General features: G+C 45.1%; 2 protein-coding genes across 16 annotated transcripts in view; one reads left to right on the top strand and one right to left on the bottom strand.

The window, feature by feature from the left end:
* LOC139812333 (cytochrome b5) overlaps positions 1-16,636 on the bottom strand; it is a 50,362-nt gene that overhangs the window by 2,227 nt on the left and 31,499 nt on the right. Inside the window, exon 1 of one of the 5 annotated variants that reach the window (XM_071777079.1) lies at positions 1,368-1,465. The exons of 1 other annotated variant lie outside the window; for it this stretch is intronic. Coding sequence is in view for 2 of the 4 variants with exons in the window: in XM_071777075.1 (XP_071633176.1) it covers positions 793-896 (104 nt within the window). In the remaining 2 variants the exon portion in view is untranslated. Of the gene's footprint in view, positions 1-683; positions 747-792; positions 958-1,059; positions 1,334-1,367; positions 1,466-16,636 lie in introns of those variants that run through there. 3 more of the 5 variants (XM_071777080.1, XM_071777075.1, XM_071777076.1) reach the window with 3 other exon arrangements.
* LOC139812321 (junctophilin-1-like) overlaps positions 3,149-16,636 on the top strand; it is a 41,840-nt gene continuing 28,352 nt past the window's right edge. For 5 of the 11 annotated variants that reach the window (XM_071777045.1, XM_071777044.1, XM_071777038.1 and 2 more), the window contains exons 1-3: positions 3,149-3,453; positions 8,148-8,747; positions 11,787-11,998. In XM_071777045.1, coding sequence (XP_071633146.1) covers positions 8,443-8,747; positions 11,787-11,998 — 517 coding nt within the window. In that variant the 5' untranslated portion in view covers positions 3,149-3,453; positions 8,148-8,442. Of the gene's footprint in view, positions 3,454-3,480; positions 4,223-6,022; positions 8,748-11,786; positions 11,999-16,636 lie in introns of those variants that run through there. The other 6 variants (XM_071777043.1, XM_071777042.1, XM_071777040.1 and 3 more) reach the window with 5 other exon arrangements.

Below are 16,636 nucleotides of genomic sequence, written 5' to 3'. Positions count from 1 at the left end.
GTATATTAAAATAATCACGCATGTTTCTTCTTAACTTTATGTGCGCAAATAGCTTTTGCTAAACAGTACTAATATATATTATAATAAATAGCTATATTAATATATTACACGTCGTAATCTCGTAAACAAAAAATCTCAATTTTCCAATAAAAATTTATAAAATTGAATTAAAACTAAATAAATAGAGGAAATTTAATAAAAATAAAATGAAAATAAATATTCTGCTTAAACATTTAGAAGAAACAATATTGCGTAAACCAAACAACAGTAAGACAACGTTTAAGTAAGATATTTATTTTGCTTTTATTTTGCCTTTTTCTTCGTATTCTATAACTAATACGTTTTCTATTCACATTTACACATCCAAAAATACAATAAACGATTATTGATTTCAATTGACAGAGACGTACGGCGACGGCGCTATGATAAAGCAATATATTTGCAGTAGCGGAAAATTGTGAACAACTGCACCATTGAAAGTACATTATTTTGCAAAAATGACTAGTGACAGTTGGAAAATACGATCGCGGGAGCACCGGAAGTATCGATTGTATCGATTGCGGAAGTAAACGAGTAGTCCACATATACCGATTAACTCGCGCGTCAGTTTACAGCAACCGTTTAAACAATCCCAGGCACTGTATATTCGGAAAACAGATTCGTCACACGTTAAATCTACCTACAACAGCGAGCGTTTCTGTTGATGTTGTCTGTCAAGGGACATCGTATGAAACACACTGAGCGTTGTAGACAGAAATCAATTCTCTCAAGAAAGGAGAGTAATTCTATTACCGGTTGAAACCTGATGCGTGCAAACTCGAAGTATCTTCTTGGTCACGCATTGCCGTAGTAGTCGAATGCGTTGCTTGGAAACAGAACCTGATTGTAATCCACATATGAATTTTCCGCGCTTAAATATAGAAAGTTGCTTTCTTTCCTTAGTTGGGGAACTCTAATGATAAGAGTGAAGATAAGAAGTGTAGGAAGTAATGAGATTAGAAGCTCTAAATTAAGAAAACGCGTCACGTATCACAGTATCGCGTATCGTGAATCTTATACCGTCTCGCAAAATCGTTATTCCAATCCTTTCGGCGAAGTGTAATAATCTCCCATAAGAATTCCAAACAGTCTGATGGTTTGTTCGCACTGTTCGCAGCTCAGAGAAACAGAGGAAGAGAAACTTCAGCACCACAGCACTCTCGTAAAATTCTACGCCACGCGAGAGCGCAGATTGACGATTTTATTTTTATTCCACGACGACGATAAGCAACGACCGGATTTCAGACACACTTTCAGTTGCACTTTCGTCAAATAATTGCGAAAAGAAGTGATTAAGAGGCCGCATTTCTTTTTTCTGAGGTACGTACCTACTGTTGAGATATTCGCAATGACGAGATTGTAACCAGCGTCTTTCGAAGTTCACACGTAAATGATATCAAAACGCTAAATCACAATCATTATATTATTATGTGTTGCTATTTATCAGCGTCATGTGTTTATAGTGACCTATTCCGTCAACGCTTGATACTAGAAACATCTCGTGAATCTTGGATTAAAAATTCTACATGTAGTATTTAATATCTCTGTAATTATATATCTTTTTATATTTTATTTTGATAATGTATTTCATCATGCTAGAATTTTCTGGTCGAATATAATATTCAACGAAAACGTTATCTGTATAATATATCTGTAAACGAAATATTCATCATAAAAAAATTAAATATTTAACTTCATCGAAAACATCCATTTAATAATCCATATATAATATCTTTAATATTTATATTTTTTATATTATTACATAATGGTGTGTTTTATTCATTTAATTCCTATCGATCTTTCAAATTCTATATTACTTTGATAAATATTAGATACAATTTTATTATCTATGTAAAATAAAGGATATATAATAACATCGTAGGGAAACCCTCATAGATCAAACATAATTATGTATAATACACTCGATCGGTTCAGGCTTACTTTGTGAGATCCAATAATCTCATCAGTTGCTCTCAACTCATCGTTTCGTGTAAAGATACACGGTCAGTGTGCATGAACTTGACGCGAGACACGACCGTCGCGCGCATCGTGTCTCTTGATAACTAATAACATATTTCTATCCGCATTGATCTGATGAAACTTGTATTTATCATTAGTCTAACTGTGTAATGGAAACTGACGATAACAGATTTCACAACAATGTAAACATTAAATTAAGAAAGGAATACAGATAATATTAAATTGTCATCATTCTTTTTTTCTTTGAAAAAATATCACAATTTCCAAAGTTAATTAAATTGTATCGGTATAGTTTTTCAATAAGATTTTTAATCTTTAAACATGAATAATTATGAAATAAACGTGGGATTTGCGAGCAATCGTAAAAAGTATGATAGCAGGTATTATTTTTTAGCAATGTTCTTATTTAAAATTTCTGTATTTCGTAGATAGTAGTTTGCACAAATATATTATTATAGCGACTGACTTTTATAAATAAAAAAAGATAGATTGTGTTTTAACCAGCTGCCGATATAACGGAAAATTCAATGAGAGGTGTTGCCATCAAGTTCAAATGCGAGTTATCAGGAAACGCAGGTTACTCCATTCTTAGAACGAAATGATTTGTTTTATTCAGGCCCGATAAAAGAAATTTTATTATATCATTTTATGATACATTCTAATATAATTTAAAACAAAGTTAATTTGTGGATCTAACGTTTACATTTTTTAAATAAAAAAAAATATAATTATTGGACAGCAACAAGTCCAAAGCAAAAGTCATTATAATCGAGTTCAATGATAGAAGTTTAATAATATTCAATATTATTTCTATTGAATTACTATTGAAAGAAGTTCAATAAACAAAACGTCAGACATATACGACAATAAACATGTTCAATAAATATAACGTATATTTATACATTTTTTATAAATTATAAACGGTTAAAGAGCAAGAGCTTCAATGCAATAACAAGAGAGCAAATTATCGGTCAACTATAAGGGGAAACTCGTCGAGTACGCTCGTCCGACCGCCGCATCGGGGCGTAGTAATGCGGTGCAGATACCAGTTTCACCGTCGACACGACGACGCCAGGCGTCGCGACGGCGCGACCAACAGCAGCGGCGTCGGCAGCGGCGGCGCACTGCGAGACTGATAGTCGTAATCATGCCACCCTGACCTCACGCACATTCCCGTAAGCACGGTGCGTGCGTCGAGGTCGCAGGGGAAGATCTTTCGCGTATCCGCGTCGAGTAGGAGGAGGTGGACAACAGCGACGACCACGACAACGACGACGACGACGACGACAACGACAACGACGACGACGACGACGACGACGACGGCGACGTTGAAAACGGGATCCCCGACGAGTACGCGCACGAGCACGAAACGGGGGGAGGTCGACGTCGCAACGGGAGGACCGGCCGGTCGCAGACGACTCGTCGTCCGTTCTGGTACCACCGTTCAGCTCGTCTCTCCCAGTGAACGACGTCGACGGCCAAATGGTCGCGCGAGAACGGGCCGGAGACGCGCACGCGGAGGATCGCCGTGGGATCGAACCGTGTTCGCGCACGTGTCGATAAAAATTTCATCCCTGAGAAAAGGGGAAAAACGCGTGTACACGCGGTGGTGGAACAAGTCCCCTCGCGATTCGGAACGAGGTGTCGTTGAAAGAGAAACGCCGTCAATCGCGCGAGAACGTGCGCGAATATCGGTGCGATCGACCGCGGGCGCGTTCGATGATCGAGAAGGTGCATCGCGGGTCTCATCTTATCGCTTCCGTGCGAGATTCGCGATGCGAGTCGCGGCGACGGAAATATAACGTAACACGCCGCGCGCCTTCGTTACATGTGCGTGTGGAAGCCGTTGTCCTCGTGACACATATTAGGAAATAGGGGCGCCCCATACCCTTGCGTGCGCCGATACCGCTACAGTGAAGGCACTCGTCCGACGCCGAGGAACCGGCGCACGCGACGCCCGAAGGCGCGTATCTCCGAGCCCTCGGACACGCCGCTGCGTCGTCCGGGTGCACCCTCGACAACCGCTACCGATAGGCGCGTGCCGGGAGATACGCGGTGATCCTGGGGGTGCACGTGCGTCCGGCGAAGGTCCTGAAAAAAGAGGGATGAGGGTGCGAGGCGACGCCGCCGGCGCTGTACGTCGCACGTGTTACTCGGACCGAGCCGGATCGATCGCCCGGAAGTGTGCTCGAGCCCGAGGCTGGTGAGGCGGTCATATGCGTCTTACTCGCCGCGTGCAGATTTTCGCGAGAGCGATCTTCGTGAACGAGCGGTCGTTGCCGATCGCGGTAACGTCGTCGCGGTGCCCGCGCGAATCGACCCTGCCCGCGATCCTGCCTTCTAGCCACGCGTTTCACCTCGCCTTTCCGCCGGAGTGCTGGTGACGAAAGTGAATTTATTGCGTATATTATGGATGTACGTGGTATTATCTATGAGGACGAGTTGATTATTAAATTGGTGAGCAAAAGTGTTCGATGAAGTTCGATCCGCGAAGGCATTTGTCGTTGGTGCTCCATTGGAAAATGTTCGATTTGAATCTTTTGTGAATTTGAATATGTATTCGTTGTCTGTGGAAACGTCCTAAGATTTCGAAAGGTAGCTATCGATATATAGTAGTTTTCAGAAAAAACTTGCTGAAATTTTTTTTTCTATTAACTGGATGCTTTCTTTTTCTCTTCGCGTTTCTCTTTTCTGGGAAATTCAAGCGAACCGCATACGAAATTGCGTCTAGGTGAAGGAAGGGTAAACTTGCGAAAGGAAGAAAACGTGAAACTTTTAATTGAGGATCCGATTTCTCGCTCGCTGACGGGGAGTTAATCGAATCTGGAACACGCTCTCGTTTCAAGCGGGTCTGCTCTATTTCGATGGGATTCCTCGATGCGGAAGTCTCGACGTCTTAATACATTCGCGATGCGAAAATCCGCCGGAGTAGCACGATCTCTTAAGCAATATAAGTATATATTAGATGGAAACAGAGAAAGGGGTCATTTAACCATCGTTTATTAAATCAAAAAAGATCCTTTTTTTTCACATTGTTCTGTCGCGATCAAATAATATTAGCGTTGTCATGGTAGGAAATACGTGTCCTCGGTTTAGAGACAGAGTAACCGTTTTGGCTGCCGGCACATTAAATATTTCATCGTAACGACGGTGGCTCGTGCTTCTATTCTCTTTATTGTATTCGTCTGTCGACGATTCGACCTCGCCGTGCCGCCATGTGCCGCCACGCAATAAACAGACAGTTGTGCCACGGAGATTGTCTTCGCTGGCACAGTTTTCGTCGCCTTTTCAGGTAACAGATCCGCGCGAAGTGCAACGATAGCCGGATCGCACGGCGTGGCTCTTCTCGGGGTTGCTCGTCGTGTTAACCCTTTCTTTCAGAAAGACAAAAACGAGAGAGAGAGGGGCGGATTTTTTTTCTTTCCACGCCGCGCAACCAACGAGCGCAGCTCGGCCGTCACTTTTCGTTACCGTCATTATTAATAGCGGACACATCGATTAATTGATTTATGTTATAAAAAAGAATGGCACGCGTCAATAAATAATGGCGCGTCCCCCGCCTCGTCATCCCGGCCGTTCGTTTGCCGTCAATAGAGCGTAGCGAACCTCGCTGTAACGTCAGACTTGTACGGATCATCGACTCTGACTCGCCTCGGCTTTCAACGTGTGTACCCTCCTCTCCGGGCCCCCCTCCGAGGCCGCACTCGGCGCCTACCTAGTTCTTATCTCACGTTCTCGCGGGGGTGTAACTGACCGATATCGCGCCGCTACGCGCGCTCCATTAAAAATGTAGCCCTACAGAGACTGCAGTCTATAGACACACATTTGCGCGGCCGCGTGCGTGTCGTTGTACCCCTCTTTTTTTTCCTTTTTCCCGGCCGATCGAACACACCACCAACTCTGTTTTTTGCCTCTGTCCCCTAAATCGCACTGTGGGGACCGGTTTTTCCGCGACGGCAGAATCGCCGGGAGCTCGTTAACTCTATCAAGCCCGATCGACACACTCGTTCGCGCGATTTCACACGATTACGTCCCACGGAGAAGAGGTTCTCCTGAAATGTCAATACTCCGACAAATCGTGTCCTCTCTTGCTCGTTTAAAGGAAACACATCTTCCGAATGGAACACATGGTCTCTCGTGAGTTACCTTGAAATCGTCATTTTTCTCTCGCGGCGTCGAGTATCGGCGGTAGCCCCCGGAGGCCAGAGGCCGACCGGCGATAGTCGCGGAGCATCTCGGGGCCCTCTCTCACCGGCGACCCGCGTTCCGCGAATCCTCGCAATGGTTTTCCGTGGCGGTGCGAGAACTCCAACTATTTATAAATGGTCCGAACCCGGTCGCATTGGCGAACGGCTCGAGTCGACGCCGACGGAGCTGCCGCCTCGTGCAGTCGCAGCCGCAGCCGCAGCCGCCTCGTGTGGTGTGGGGAACAATTCGCTACCCCATGATAAAAATAGAAGCTCCTAGCCAGCTAGTCGAACTCGAGGCTAGAGCTTGAGGCGCGCGCGACATCGCTCTAGCCACGCTAGAACGGATGGACAGACGGACAGACAGACGTACGTACGGACCGGCGCACCGGCGCAACCGGGCCTGTGCGGATGCTGACGATGATGCTAATGTCGGTGCCGTTGCTGCCGATGTTGCGCACCGACCGAGCTTGAACCACATCGTCCGCCGCCGTCAACGTGAAGAAAGCGCGTCCGCGCGCGCGCGCGCGCGCCCGTGCCCGTGCAAGCTCCACGTGTGTGCGTGTGCATATACATGCGTACTGAGAGTCGGCTCCGTTTTCCTCTTCTTCTTACTTCTTCCTCGCAACCCGTCTCGAGATAGACTCAGTGTCCGCCGTAGTTTCATCGTGGGCCTAGTCCCGTGGATCTTAGTCATCGAGCGTTCCACCGTAGGTAGATCTCCTCGCGGATGACTCATCAAAGAGATCACGATCGAGTCTTCCTTTCCCGAAGAAAGCAGATCGGAAGAGAAGAGCTTTCGTGTGGAGAAGTCGTCGAAAAACGGACAGATCGAGCGGGAGAGAAGAGGTGTCCGGGACGAAGATAAGGAAAGAGAGCGAGAGAGAAGGAGAGAGCGAGTAAGAAAGAGGGAAAAAGAGAGAGAGAGAGAGCGAGAGAGAGAAAGAGAGGCACATTCCGAGCGGATCACGGATGCTTATAGAAGCGTTGCGTAACGGCGTCAGGCGGACAGCGAAACCGCGACTCTGTCGGGCTCGTTGTCTCTATAGTTTCGACAATTTCGAAGGGAAACCCGGTACGTCGGCGCGCGATTTCCATCAGCGGGTCCTCGCGAATCCTAGAGCGGTATCCCATGGTGATTGCCGTAGCGCCCGAGGACTCCGAGGAGTTTCCGAGTGCCGTGTGCATGGTGCTGGACGCGAATCCTCGAAGAGCCTCGACAAATTCCGATTCCGTTGATCCACGATCGCAGGAGACACGTGCGTGTACATGTGCGTGTACGTATGCGAGTGAGTGAGAGGTAGACCGACCGGGGTAACGGTATCTCGGCGAGGTGGCTCGAGGTGTTTCGTTTCGTGGTGGCGACGGTGGTTTGAGGCAGGGGTCGAGGATGAGGACGAGAGAGGAAGGATAGGAAAGTGCACGAGGGGGAGATCTCGCAACCGGCGTATCGGATTCGCGAAATTGAGGCTTGTCAAGGCCGCGGGTCTCTCGGGCGGCTTTCTCGATCACCCGGCACCGGAAGAGAGAGAGAGAGCTCCGCGTAACGTCCCGCGCTCGAGATCGAGAGACGTAGATCCGCGTTCGTCACGTTTGCGCGCTCTCGCATGTTCGGTTCTTCGAAGTTGTACTAAAATTAAATCCGGGGCTCCGTCCGGCGCGAGACTCTCGCTGATTCTTTTCTCACGTCCGGCTTCTCTCGCGCGGACCGCGTCGCGATGACAGGCGCGCCTTGAGGATTCGAGTGTCTCGGATCCGAGCGCGGTCCGGGTCCGGGTCCGGGCCGTACGGCGCCGCGCGGGGTTCAACTAAAATCTGTCGCTAGGACAACAGCTCCGCCGCCGTGTACCGCTCGTGTCCCGCCACGTCTCGCAACGACGTCGACAATAGACGCGCGATCGTTACGGCGGATCAACGCTCGATTCTTCGGTGCTATTGTAGAGATCCGGTGGAGGCGGACGTGAGAAGACGACGGCGAAGGTGGCGAAGAAGACTACGACGACGTCGGAAGAGAAGGTGGCGGAGAATGGAGCGACGTACAGGACAAGGCGCGTGCAGACGTTGCTGACGAGCGAGCACGAGCACGATCACGACGACGATAACGATCACGACCAAGACGAAGACGAAGACGAGGGAAACGAAGGTGTCGACGAGTAGTAGTAGGAGGCGAAGGCGGAAGAGAGGTACGAGGAAAGCGTGGAAAAACGAACGACAGTGCCTGCGGTAACTGCGAGAGATGCAGCAACAACCGCACTCCGGCCAGCAATCGTCCGGGGCGCCGAACGGGGTGGCGGGGGGCGCCCAATTGCCACAAACAGGTGGCATAAGTCCGGCGCAACCTGGCGCGACCGGTACCGCCGCGAATCGCGCGCAAGTTAACGGGGGCAGATTCGACTTTGACGACGGTGGGACCTACTGCGGCGGCTGGGAGGATGGAAAGGCCCACGGCCACGGCGTGTGCACCGGGCCCAAGGGTCAAGGTGCCTACTCCGGCAGCTGGCATTTCGGCTTCGAGGTGTCTGGTGTTTATACCTGGCCTAGGTAAGTGACTGTGAGCGGTGGTAGTCATTGATATCGACTACTTACTCGTTAATTTGTGCGCGGTGCACACTCCGTTAGACTGCTGCAGCAGCGGTATAACGGTGCCTTGTTAGCGTTTCGCATATTGCACAATACGCACGTGTCAAGTATGCAGTTTACACGGGACACGAAATTACGGAGGATTACGATAAATTACTAATTTTCGTGATATACGTAATCCACGATGCTCGTCTAGCTGCGCGCGTTTCGCGGAACGAATTAATCTTGTATTCTCTTCGCGTTGGCGCACTCCCGGGATTTGCACAACGACCGCCGCTCCTCCGGGTTCGTGAAGGATTAATGCTGTGCTCGTTTGCGCCGTGACGAGTGTACGGTTTTCAGGCTGATTATCCGCCGGTATTACGTTACCGCCACCGCGCCTGTTTCGCGTTAACAACGTCGCTCGCGTAGCGAGGCAAACGAGTACCGAACATTACACGCCGCGAAAGTAACGTAAGCCCAACTCGATGCTATTTCGAGAGGCTCGGGTTCGAGTAGTTGTAGAAAATTCCCCGGTCAGGTCCCCGGTGAAATCCCTATCGGACGTTTCATTGACGATTTTCATCAATTCCCGAGTCAAATTCACGAGACTTTTGGCGTCGCGTGTGGCCGTGTGGCGCGTGATGTGCGAACGACGGACCTTGACACGTATCTCGGTACATACCTGGGAGGGAATCTCCCGATCCCTACAAAACTGGGTCACCGTGCGCAAGGACAACCGGAGCAGGTCACCGGGATTCGCGGCGTCGTCAGGACCTAGTTCAGGGTCACCGCGAGATAATCGCCGCCGAAATTTTCAGGGATGATCGCGAACGTTGATGATCGACATTCGCATCCGCGCGTGCATGCTAAAGACAAAAGTCTTTTCTCAATTTTTGGAGAAATCAATCAATTTTAATTATTAACATGGAAATCTCCCCAATAGAGTTACATCTTAGTTTCGATAAAAGAACTGCAAGACATAAATAAATGTTCAGATTCTTCGAATTACAGGTTAAAATGCAACATTGAAAATGTTAAAAGTTTCTCCTCGCGAACGATGACGTTATCGGTGAGAAATATTTTAGGTCGTCGTTTTCTTTCATATAATTGAGCAAAAAATAGCAGAATGTGTATCACTATTTTTTATCTGTCGATCGATCCTGCTTTCAGAGTTCTCTACTCAAAATTGAAAAAACAAGATCAACTATTTATAAAGAGATTCCGGGTGATTCGTGAACACTCTATAAAATGAGGGTTGTAAAGTAATTGCAGAGCTACTCTGTTTGTTTCTCGACGATTAGTTTTACGAGGGGACACATAACGATGTGCAACAATTAGAAAAAAATGGAATCCACGTGCACGCGACACGAAAACCCGGAAAAACTCCAACGATTGTAATTAGGGTTTCTAGATTACGTACACAAATATTGTCGAGTAAGAATGAAGATATAACAATAGTAAAATAACATCCATACTGATTTCATTTATGATATTTGCAAAGGGCTAAATTGCTCGATATCAAAAATAGAATTTTTCAATATATGTAATTTAAAATTACTTAATATGTTATTATATATAATTATTATCGCGTCTTCCTATCGATATAAATTTTAATTCGTCGTTGTGTTATGTTGTAGACATGTGATTTTTTTTCGAAATTATCTTCGCATACTCGGAGATTTACTTGAATGTAAATTGATTTCTTTTGTTACTGCGGTTTCCGGAATAACCAACATAAAGAAAGAGAGAAAATAAAGTGGAGACAAACGATGAGACCTCTCTTTTTCCCCGACCACATATCTAGGCCGAGAGAATTCGCCGTTTCGTTTCCGTAAACTGGAGCAAGGTCCACGACCATCATTAGCTAGCAACATTTTCTGACACGACTTCATTCTCGATCGTGATGGTACTTGAAAACGAAGCCGTGAATTTCGCGACTTCGAGCACGTGTTACGGTCCACTATCTTTTGAAAAACGTTCGCTCCACGTGTCTAGAATTTCACTTACCATCATTTACTTCCGTTTCGTGATTGCGCATTACTGATAATATCTTACGCAAAAAGACTGCTTTTACCAAAATTATATGTATTACAAAAGCTTGAAATTTACATTAGATCATTTAATTGTTCATTATGTAGCGTCTCAAGATGCAAAACGGTTCTTTTTCTCAAACGTTGTACAAATATAATTCAAACGTTATTTACAATTACATAATATTGCATAGAAACTGTTGTATCGTTAAAATTTATAATGTAATTAATGCACAACGATCTACGTAATAAAATGATATATAAACTTTTATCACGCGATAAATTTTCGTTAAATTAAAAGTTTACGAAATATACGACACTTATAGAACATTTCTGCAACAGTTCTCGCATCCGCGTGCAGCTTTTACATTTATGTAATAGTTATTCGCAAGGACTCGCTCGGGCAGGATTAAGCATTCTCTTTCAAAAGATTTAAGAACATGACGATTAAAGAAAGTAATTAAGTTATATTTGATGCTAAATTTGGAAAGATTTTCTGCGACGAAAAGTAATAACAGAAAATAAGTTCAGCGTAAAAGTTATGCTTTAATCGCACTTGAAAGAATAACGCTCTCTCGATTAGCTCGCGCCGTTGGTTCCATAATTATAACTTTCATAAAAATATCTTAAAAGAAGGATCGTAGGCGGTGTTATCATTCTCTACGTTGGCACGAAGTGTTAAGTTCACATCGCCATTCAATTCTGTGTATCCAACAATGTGAAGGCAACGTCGTCGTCGTCGTCATCGATGGCGACGCAGCCGGTAATTATTGGACGCGATAATTAGACGAGTTTTTAGCTAATATGCGTGGGCAAGGATAACGTAAATAGCAACGTGATCCTCGAAGCGTAACTTTTAAGGGTATTTTTTTGCGAGCAAACAGCAATTGAGGGGTGTCAAAGACTTGACGAAATTATCTCTATAGTTTTAAGTCCCATCTGCCAGAAAGCTGTTTTAGAAAATTAAATTCTGTAAATTGCATTTCAGCGGGTCCGCCTACGAGGGACAATGGCAGAACGGCAAGAGACACGGTCTGGGTATGGAGACTCGTGGCCGTTGGCTTTATCGAGGAGAATGGACTCAGGGATTCAAAGGTCGTTACGGGGTTCGGCAGTCTACTACCTCTACGGCGAGATACGAGGGCACGTGGTCCAGCGGCCTGCAGGACGGTTACGGCTCCGAGACTTATGCCGACAGCGGTGAGCCCCAAGTCTGTTTAACACGTTCACGATCAACGTGATTTTTCTCTCATAAATCTCACAGAGGACGTCCCTGAATAAATGAACAAATAGCAAGCTGTCCTTCATCTTGAGGTTGAAAACATATTATTTTTATAAAAAGTAATTCTATAGAAAATATTGCACACCTGGAAAGGAGTCGTTTCGGACTATAATTATTTGATTTTATTTATTTCTAACAAGATGAGTAGAATACCCTCCCAAAGTTGAAACAAAGTTGAAACAGCTTGTATATTTCCAGGAATGTACAAACTGATAAAACAACTTTCGAACGATACAGTTTATCTGTATCGATCCGTAATAACAGTTATATATATCACGTGTGCGTGAATACCAATATATTATACTTTTATTTGGTTGTGCGGTCGGACAAAGTTTGGCTTTATTGATTTCGCATTAAATGTGATCGCCGTTAATAAATGGGCAACTCCATTTACGAATGAAATATTTTGTTGGACGTTATAAAAGCGCGTTGGAAATCCTCCTAACGTGCTCGAGAGAGCCGGCCTATAAAGCGAGACATCATCAGTAAATAAATCACGTAGTTCTTTTAATAAAGCTTCGCGAGGTTGACTTGGAAATGCGATAAATAAACAAAACAAGAAACGAATGTGGCAGAACGCGTCGTCGATTTCGCATTATCTCAGTCAGTGAGATATTTAGTTGCGCCAAGATTGATGGCCGACCTGACGCAATTGAGATGCGTCTACAAAAATTGATGCAGTATTTAGAGAGCGATCTTCTTCTTCGCCTCGAATTTCTCTGCTTACAAAGATGCCATTGCCGAACGAATTATCGCGGGGTTTTGCTCGAAACGCTATCCACTTTTAAAATTACATAAAAGGAATACTTATATTCAATCGCGTCTAAAGAATCGGTCCTACGGGTGGATCAATCAATGACAAGGTATTCGATTTTTATTGTCGTAAATCAGACGTAAATGAAGCTCGTGGGGAAACACAATCGCAACAGATATAACGCCGCTCGATCAATATCGCCTGTGAAGGGAAAGTCTTCTCGAGGAGTGCCAGGATTGATGATTCTGCCGCGCGACGATTGCGACGTTCCTGAAAATCGATGCGACCTTCGATAGATTCTTACTCGCTCCAGTCCTTACAACTTGTTTATTCGCTTCTTTTTTTTCTTTCCGATAGGACATCCCCCTCTTGCACGATGCAGCTTCTCACCTTCTCACCCGCTATCGCAAGCAGCATCTCAAAATTCAATACATCTTAAACGTCGTTAATCGATTTGGTCATAATTTCCCCGTTGTTGAATTCTAATTTGGCGAATTCATTTAACGTGAAATATCGTCAAAGGCAATTTTCTGTAGTCGCTCTAGTTACGAATAAACGACATGCCATTCACTACGACCAGCGAGGAAGGACTATTGTCTAACGGATCGATTAGCGCTGGTGAAACATTATAAAGTATTCACGTGCTATCTACCGTAAGAGATCGCGGCGTTGCACATTCGCGTAACAAAAAATATTACCGACGTATTAATTAAACGCGTTATGGCGTTCTCAGACCTGCCGTTTTTCTCGGGATAAACTTGCTCTCATTCGGACCGTTCGCGACAGATGCCGGATCTCCAGCGTGTTTGTGAAAAGATCGCGAGTAAACCAAATGGGAAATTTCCTCCCGTAACTCCGCGCGGAAGAGTTTCGCCGTTATTCATCTCACGGCTACGAAATACTTCGAAACTGCACGTAAACTCGAAGACGATATTCTCGCGATTCCTTCATACTGTTTGGAAGAGACGATTGGAACGTAGGCAAACTAAATGCAGAGACTCTGCGTTGTGCGATATCCTCCCTCTAATGAGTTTATCTCGTATAATATTCCTGAAGCATCCCGATCGCTGATCATCGAGATCTTCCGCGTGAGGCACCGGAATTTAGAAACTGGAAATGCTCTGACACAGCCACGTCACGTCGAACACGCGTGCGTACATTATGCTCGCAACGAAAATAGCACGTCCGATCGCTCGACGCGAATCAGTCGACTCGATATTTATCAAACGCCACAGGTTTCCCGATCGGACTTAATGCTATACAGTTCGAATGTATCTTTAATGAGTCACTATAAGTCTCTTTCACCCCTCCCGCTAGATCGCGGTCGATTTAACCGTCCCTTTTTCTGTCACGTAATACGTTTCGAAATATATTTGTCTTCCCGGATAATATATATATCCCTTATTACCCATTACAATTTTCTGAAGATGGACCGACCTAACACCTGAAAAATGCGAGCAGCCTGATCGTTCAGGGTCTATATAAAACGCCAAGAAACATCGGGCAGAATGAATTACGATAAAACATATCCGCCAGTACCAGCCACGCTCACTCTTTCTCATCCTCTTTCGAATGTTTTCCATCTCTTCTCGCCCTTTGCAACGGAGATAAGTGAAGTGCTGGCGCGCTATTTCGACGCGAAATCAAACTGCCGGGACGGCACTGACGGCAGTCTCCTATCGTGAATGGACCGGATGTCGGGGCGTTTATCGTGAAGAACGCGGTTTATGTACGCCATACCGGTGTATGCATCATGCTTAGCCGACAAACGTTCCGAGAAAGAACAAGAATAATTGCCAACGGATTGAACAATTTTCAATACATCAGTCGGATCTTTTCGAAAGAAAAGTGAACACCCTATATCGTCGAATGATTCATGTTAAAATACCCCATCCTGTGGAGTAAATTAAAGTGATTCGGTATTACATCAGATTAATCTGTCGTTAGGAAAGAATGCCGCCAAATTATCTCAATTCACCCTACGGGGGACGAATCATTTTTTATATCCGAATTCTCTAATTTGATACGACTAATTTATTGTCAAGCACGCATTAATTCCATCAATTTTACTTCATCTGCTATTATATTACATCTATTTCGTTGAAGATTATCTTCGAAGATGAAATCACTCACTTCGAAGCTTTTTAAACACGCGAACATTTGGCTTGTGACGCAGAGTCGACGATATCGTAACGGGTTAAAAAATCGGTTAATTATTTAAAGTGCTTCGTTAGTCAGTGTTCCTTTGACGAGTGTAAATTCTCACACCGAAGACAATATATAGACGTTTGTTTGAATGTCTTCCGGAGAGATTTCCAAAGATTAAGATTTCGATCACCCCGGCATCGCTACACGACGTCGCGAAACAAGATAACAAGAGAGAAGAAGCGGGGGACGAGCAAGGTGCAGCACGTGTATGCATGTCGCGTGGAAAAGGGCGAGTCCACGTAAACATGACGAGGGTTTCCACCTACCCTGACGCGCGCGGGCGCGCCCAACTTTTCCGCGAAGGCGCCGGTTGGTTCACCTCCTGGTTTGAACCTCTCTGCCGTGGGTCAAGGTCACCCACGTTCTTTCCGCTCTCCGCCCGCCGATTCTACCGGCCGCGGCGTCGTGTGCAGAGCACGGCTCTCTTCTACGTTGAAATAAAATCTACTCCTTCTCCGGTCCCGTTTGTGTGCGCTGCTCTCGCAGCCGTCACATCGTTGCCGTTGCAGCGCTCTGGTTTCTTTCGTGCCCTCACTCGAGATTCCATTATACCAGGGCGGACGTCTCCGCGTCCGTTTAGCTACGGCTTACACATTTATTTTTCTTCCCCCTTCGTCAACCCCCCGATCGAACATCTCCGTTGTATTTTCCGTCATGAATTTCCTCTTGTCATTTCACATCACCAGTCAATATTTACAACCTGCCCGGAGTAATTCGTTCATTTTCATTCATGATTGCATTTACGTAACATACATAATAGCTAAATTAATCTAAGCATACGTTAATCATTTCACGTTCATGTAATTTGTGGTTGACAGGAGTGGAGGCGAGAAAAACGAGCGTGACAGAGTTCTTTAAATATTTAAGTTGGGCGTAGAATTTTTGCTATTATTTACAGATTTTTGGATAATTTAGAATATCGTTTGACGAGTAATCCAAAAACGAGTTTAAACAGTTCTATATTTTCTAAAAAGCTCTTGCAATAAAAACAAGAAAAGCAAAGTCAATCGTTAAACACGTTATAGATGCGCATAGATTGTACGCTCTGAATTATATACTCCCACGTACTTTCGGCACGCATTCGCTTCTTTTAACGTACACAAAATGCGACACGTGAATCGGGACACGTGAACGCAAACGTATCGACGATCATGCAAACATCAGCAGTCTATGTTTCGCTGTGTATCTTTGATACAACCGACGACAGTGCGTCGTTTGAAATCCCAGCTTTATATTTCGACGTTTCAACGAATTTGAATTGCTCCGGTTTTATACTTTCCGAATCCGAAAAACTTTTGCGTGATTATTATTAAATATCGTGCGTGATTATTCGCACGGCTTCTCGATCCTCGATCCTGTCGAATAATTGACAAAATGCAAACCGACGCGGCATTCGCGCTTATCATTTAATTGCATCGCTTTAAATTGCATAATCATTACGTAACGATAATATCTTTCGTCTCGTAATTACATCTCGAATGAGTGATTGTCGTTACATGCCATAATTCCAGTCTGTTGTAATTAATTTAGAATTAACACAATTACGAAGCGGGTACCACTCCTCGCTGATGCACAAGCCGTGCTACCCGGTTAT

This window comes from Temnothorax longispinosus, chromosome 4 (assembly GCF_030848805.1).
Source record: "Temnothorax longispinosus isolate EJ_2023e chromosome 4, Tlon_JGU_v1, whole genome shotgun sequence".
In the NCBI taxonomy this organism is placed as follows: domain Eukaryota; kingdom Metazoa; phylum Arthropoda; class Insecta; order Hymenoptera; family Formicidae; genus Temnothorax; species Temnothorax longispinosus.
This window is presented reverse-complemented; position numbering and strand designations above follow the sequence as displayed.